General features: G+C 37.1%; 1 protein-coding gene across 1 annotated transcript in view; it reads right to left on the bottom strand.

Moving 5' to 3' along the window:
• Window positions 1–817: 817 nt before the first annotated feature.
• Window positions 818–6,760, bottom strand: part of LOC108362058 (60 kDa heat shock protein, mitochondrial) — a 54,590-nt gene continuing 48,647 nt past the window's right edge. Inside the window, exons 2-4 of the mRNA XM_017614892.1 lie at window positions 1,410–2,780; window positions 1,164–1,349; window positions 818–1,105 (exon numbers count right to left, since the gene is read on the bottom strand). Of these exons, the coding sequence (XP_017470381.1) occupies window positions 941–1,105; window positions 1,164–1,349; window positions 1,410–2,780 (1,722 nt within the window). The 3' untranslated portion in view covers window positions 818–940. The remainder of the gene's footprint in view (window positions 1,106–1,163; window positions 1,350–1,409; window positions 2,781–6,760) is intronic.

Here is a 6,760-nt window from a genome sequence, read left to right on the forward strand (position 1 = left end):
AACCGATCTGGGCGGGGTTGTTGTAGCCGCTACAACAACAACAACAGAGCTTTACACAGTTTCTTCGTCAAAAACACACTCTTCACATAGATACATCAAGTGACGATTGGTTTTAAGCAAATTCATGTCGTCAGGCACGACGGAAAATTCTTTTACAAAATCCATTGCACGGCACCAAATTAGCATCGATTCTCGAAAAAGATTTAGTGCATTTACCACAAAAATTGTCCATAATGACCAAAAAGAAATTCGTACATCAGAGCGTATATAAACACGTCCGCACACGGTAACGGTTAGTACATTTGAGCAAATTTATTTGAAGCAAGTTAAAAGCAACGCGTATCAATTACAGCTGATAGCGATAGACGCCATAAAAGAGATCCGGATCAACGCTGCCGTCTGTTTACGCTTTAACAGAGGAAGAGGAAGGCCTCCTCTGCGTTGGAAAGACTTGGCTTCACTTGGCATTTCCAACTGGCGTCAGTTGGCACAGAAGAGAAATGACTGGCGTGTTGTTTTGGACTCGGCCAAAATCGCTTAGGCGGTTACAGCGCCAATAAAGAAGCATAAAAAAATTTGAACCATTTGAACCGAACCGAACCACGGTTCAGGGATATGCATAAACCGATTCTTATACCGGTACAAGCTTTTTCTAAGTTTTTCGAGCCACTGAACCGAACCGCACCGATTTTTGGAGCGGTTTACAGCCTTGTTATTCTGGGTCTCTGGATTATTCTGTTTATAATAATACCCTACAAACTCTTTCACAAGTTACGAGAGCCGCTTCTCTTGCCCTTATGCACTAAAACTGCTTTAATACGATGAATATAATTTATAATTTGTCCGTTTAATAACTACTAAATGTACCTCAATATTTTACATATATAATATGTAAAATTGTAATATATTTAACAATGGAATAATTAACATAGCAGATATTTTACATCATCCCCCCCATTCCGCCCATTCCTCCCATTCCACCCATGCCTCCCATTCCACCGAGACCTGGGCCAGAATCTTCTTTAGGTATTTCAGTTACAACAGCTTCGGCTGTAGTGAGAAGTGAAGCCACGCCTGAAGCATCCGTTATTGCTGTGCGCACCACCTGCAAACATTTATTATAAGTTCTCAAAGTTTCCATAATCATATACGTATAGCTGTACCTTGGTTGGGTCAATAATACCCTTCTCGATCAAATTTCCATATTCTGCCTTTAATGCATCATAACCGAAGTCTCCATCTTTCGTTTCAACCCTAGCTACAACCATAGCACCATCAACGCCAGCATTTTTGGCGATAGTCATGCAAGGCATCCTAAGGGCACGGCGAACAATTTCGATTCCCAGATCCTTTGGAATATAAAATAGTTGAAATTATAATCAAATTAATATAAAAAACGCAAAACTCACTTGATCTTCGTTAGATCCCTTCAGTCCTTCTAGTACTGGGATACATCTTAGGAGCGCAGTGCCGCCACCAGGGACTATTCCTTCTTCTACTGCCGCGCGAGTTGCATTAAGAGCATCATTCACACGATCTTTCTTTTCGTTTACTTCGACCTCACTGGATCCGCCTACACGTAGCAATGCTACACCAGAAGCCAAACGGGCTAAGCGCTCCTGTAGTTTTTCTTTTTCATATTCAGAGGTTGTTTCAATTATTTGATCTTTAATTTGATCGACACGACGACTAATATCCTCTTTTTTGCCCTTTCCTTTGAGTAGTAAAGTATCATCTTTGGTTATAACAACCTCTCCAACTTTTCCAAGGTCGTTTATTTGCACATCTTCTAACTTAACCAAATTAGCGTCATCACCAAAAACAATTCCACCTGATGCTATAGCCATATCAGTAAGTGTAGACTTACGGTTATCACCGAATCCTGGTGCTTTAACGGCTGCGACTTGCAAACCGATCTTAAGGCGATTTACAACAAGTGTACTTAGTGCTTCGCCATCGATATCTTCAGCAATTATAACCAATGGCTTACGTTGTGAATTAGCTAATTCAAGGGCAGGAATAATGCTCTGCACTGACGAAATTTTCTTTTCTGATAAAAGAAGTAACGCGTCCTGGAATTCCACCTTAGCTCCCTTAGATGAATTAATGAAATATGGAGAAATATATCCTCTATCGAATTTCATTCCTTCAATTATTTCCAGTTCATCTGAAAGGGTTTTGCCATCTTTGACGGTGATAACGCCGTCCCGGCCAACTTTCTTCATTGCTTCACTAATGAGATTTCCTACATCTTTGTCTCCATTAGCAGATATGGTTGCTACTTGCGCGATCTCTTCGGGGGTATTAACTGGGCGAGACATTGTTTTTAAATGTTCTTTTACGGTATCCACAGCTAGCATAACACCCCGACGAATTTCGACAGGATTAGCACCTTTTGAAATTTTTTCAAATCCTTCCTTCGCAATTGCACGTGCTAATACGGTAGCTGTAGTTGTGCCGTCACCAGCCTCCTCATTTGTGTTATTGGCCACATCTTGAACAAGTTTTGCGCCAATATTTTGGAATTTATCTTTCAACTCGATTGATTTAGCAACGGTTACACCATCCTTAGTAATTTTTGGTGAACCCCATGATTGCTCAATGATAACATTTCGACCTTTTGGACCCATAGTAACTGCTACAGCATCAGCCAAAACATCCACACCTTGCAACATAAGTGCACGCACTTCTGGTCCAAATTTAACATCCTTGGCAAACCCGCGGATCATTAATTGGCGGTGAATGTTGGAACGAGCGAGTCTGAGCGATAAACGCAGCATCTGAAAGAGGAAAAAAAATTTATTTTTATTAATTAATAATCCAGAAAGTATTACATTTCATACAGATTACAAGGAATTATACAGAGTTCTGAGCATAGGAGTATTAGATGCATAATGACTTCTTACCATCTCCAAAGAGAAAGGGACGTGATTTCTTAAACAGCTCTGTGGCACAGAGAAATGGGCAGTCTATGACACCACGTACTAAGTTGTAGACAAAAGTAAGGGAGAAAATAGTCCACCTACAATCAAATGGCTTAAGATTAATAAGTAGACATCTACTACGTTTGGAGGGAATAGGGTGAACACACTGCAGAGAACGAAGGGCAAAACGAACAAACGGATCAGAAAAGTCTGTGTGGTAGGAAGTTGGGATAAGAGAGCGGGATTTTGAGAAGGTGACATGATGACACTTATTTATATTTAACTAGCAGACCTGGCGAACTTCGTCCCGACCAAAATTAATTTTTAATTGAAACATTTGGTTCAACGTTTTCGCCAGCAATTCACGTTCACGTTTGGTTTTGTGGTCGACAGAACGAATATCCTTCATTGCCGTCTTAAATCACCTGACGAAAGCGTTATGCCGGCAACAATGATCCCGTTCGATGATAAATCGTCTTTGAATCTGAATACAGTGAAACCCGCTTAAGTACCCACCCGCTTAAGTAACCACCATTTTTGGGCACCGTGAATTTTTTAATGTAATCTGAAGAAAATCCCTCTCTTAAGTACCTCCCCGCTTATTTACCCAACCCGTCTAAGTACCTAAATTTTTCGTAACCAATTTACCATTTTACTTATAATTTTCCCCTTTTAAGTGCTTTTAAATTTTTAAAATATTTACATATTTTGAAATTCACACAATCGATATTAATTGCCACCGTCAGTGTAACAACAAGCAAGTTCCAAGTGGCTAAAAATTACCGCGGATTTTTTAGAATTTTTTGTCGCATTTGCTTGCATATAACGAATAAATACAATTTATTTTTATGAGAGAAGAACCGCAGCGCCTTCGGCAAAAAAAATTCTATAAAATCAACGGTAATTTTTTGCCACTTGCAACTTGTTACTCTGAAATCGAATGGGGTGACTTCTGAGAAAACAATTAGCAATTTTGACAAAAACTTGATGAATTTTCAGGGCCAAATTCACAGTGCTTAGTTCACTAAGAATCGGCAGAATTTTGTACTGAAAATCTGTATTTTAATTGAAAAACCTTAAAAATTAATAAACATAAGCGGCAAACAGTACCATTTTGAATTTGGTCGAAATTTGTGTTTGTATAAATATTTATAATCAACGACTTTTTAAAGAATTGAATTAATGTAAAATAGACAAAACATTTATCTATTTTTTAATAAAGTTTTTCTTTATGTGTTTATTTGTTTAAATAATGTTACGATCTTGGTTTTAAAAGGCGTATACTTTATTAATTGTTCATGTTTTATTCAGGGATTTATTTATGAAGTTAAAAAGAAGTTGTAACTACACCAATAATTATGTTCGCTTAAGTACCCGCATCGAGGCACTTAAGCGGTTTCTTTTAAGTACCCAACCCGCCTAAGTACCTCAAAAAGCTGACATTTTTCGTGAGGTACTTAAGCGGGTTTTACTGTGGTATAATTGGTGGCAATTTCCAAACTGGGGAGTATCATTGGTCCTCAGAAATCTAATACCTTAATGTCTTACAATCGTAAGCATTCATCAAGAATTGTCTTTATTCTTTTTAGTCGCCGTAAAGCAATGACCGCAATGGTTCTGATGGTCGATTTAACGGTGGTAATTTGACTTTGATTCCTGGTGCCTCCGATTGACTTCACTTGACGATTTTTAGCAATTGCTCGGCTCCAGCGCCCCCCTTGTGTATGTTTTTTTATAATAGTGTTACCAATACATAAATATATATCTCGAATATGAGTCAAATCGGATCACAAATACGAATATTGAGTAATAACTCGACTCCAGCGACTCCTGGCGTTTTAAATTGTGAACCTAAACTATACAGTGACCTACTCAAACACATACAAAAATTTCATAAAAATCGTTTCGCTCGGGTAGAAGGCGTTCTTATACTGAAACTGAGTGAAATACAACTTAACTGCATACTTAAAATTTGGTTAAAAGTTTAAAATTTCGGTCAAATTTTGTCGAATTTTCCTAAATTTGAATGAACAATAATTCTAAAAAAAAATTAACGAAAAATTTTATTATGAAAAAGATTGCAAGTATTAAAAATAACACTGTACGGAGACTTATTCTGGTGGGTGTATACATTTACGGATAGGTAAAAGTTTCAATATGTTAAGAAGACGCCACGCCCCCTTTTCCAATAGCCCCCACTTTTCTCCATGAGTATGAGGTTGATTCTCAGTACCAAGTTCCAGGACTCTACCACAAATACTTCCAGAGATATACGGTATGAAAAATTCGATACGTATGGGTGATGTCACGCTCCCTTAATATATCGAAAGCCTGCAGTAGGTGTCCAAAATTTAAAAAAAATTGGTACAGCCGTTCGCGAGATCACCTCTTATAAAGAGGAGCTTTTTTTTTATATATTTAGTATAGATAACACAGGCAACACTGATTTTTATGCGGCAAATTTTAAAGCTGCCGGGAGTTCTAGCTTTAATTTAAGCCTAAGTGAAAGGTTCTATCACCTTTTGTTTCCTTACTAGAGCTTCTCAAATATTGCAAAAACTGCGAATTTTTGACACTTTAACCACGTTTTTCTCAAAATCTAGAGCTGATGCAAACTTTATACTTACGGATTCGTAATCAGCACAAAAAAGTCTATCTGTGGCCAGTGAAAAAAATAGCCAATATCGGAAATAAGATTTTTTCGAATAGATCCACTTAACGGGAAAAGGGATCCTACAGTGTAATCCATTTATAATGGACTCGCTTAAGATGAAAACTCTGTTAATATGTACCTATTTGTCAAGTCCTAGTTCAAACATATGAAAAAAACTCAGTTAAAATAGACTCGGTTATAACAGACTACGCCTATAATGGATAAAAATATCGGGTTTTGTCCATTATAACCAAGGCCAAATAAAACGTAATAATCTCTGCAATAAACAAAGTTCGGTAATTCCCCGAATTCAGTAAAGAGAGGCAACTGTATCCGCGAGAGAAAATGTCTATATACTTAAACAAAGTTCATTTGTTTACCGAAATCTGTCAAAATAGGCAATCAGCTTCGTGACCGTTTGTTGGGTTTTGATCTGTGTTTTGTTCACTTTAAGAAAAATGTCGGAACGGAAAAACGGGCATTTACCTTGCATGAAAAGTATACGATTTTGTATTTATACACGGACATTATTTCTTTATTATTTAAAATTTTTATATTCTAATAAAATATGCACTCGGTTATGATGGACAGTTTGACGCGGTCCCGCTGAGTTCATTATAACTGGATTGCACTGTATATGCTAATCTAGGAAAAAGGCTACCTACGTACCAAATTTCAAACAAATCGGACCACAAATAAGATTTTTTCGAATACATCGTTCGTTATGTTTATGCACCGAATATTTCATTTATTTCATTTTCATTTATTAAATGTATAAACATTAGTACAATAAGATATAATCTTTTATAGTACAACAAATTGCTGATTTAAATATCCACAGAGAAGAAAAAAAAGGACAAAAAAAGATAAAAACAATATAAGTATGTCATGAAATTAAACAAAAGCCATATAAAATAAGCAATATACATACAGTCACTCACAGAAGTATTCGTAATTTATTACACTGTGAGACCAATGGTAGGGGTCAGTGATCGGGAAGGGTTCAAACTACCGGGGAAAGTTATATCGGTAAAAAAGAAGTTATACGTGTTCCGGCGTTTCGCTGGGTCACGTCTAGGAATCGAGATATATCGATTTGAAGTTAGTAACTATCATATAGGGGAAATTGTCACCTTTGGTGGTCTTTTTTTTGACATAACTCGAGAACCACTAGTCCGATTTT

The sequence above is a fragment of the Rhagoletis zephyria genome, unplaced genomic scaffold, assembly GCF_001687245.7.
Source record: "Rhagoletis zephyria isolate East Lansing unplaced genomic scaffold, Rhagoletis_zephyria_1.1 Rzeph_scaffold_00919, whole genome shotgun sequence".
Classification (NCBI taxonomy): domain Eukaryota; kingdom Metazoa; phylum Arthropoda; class Insecta; order Diptera; family Tephritidae; genus Rhagoletis; species Rhagoletis zephyria.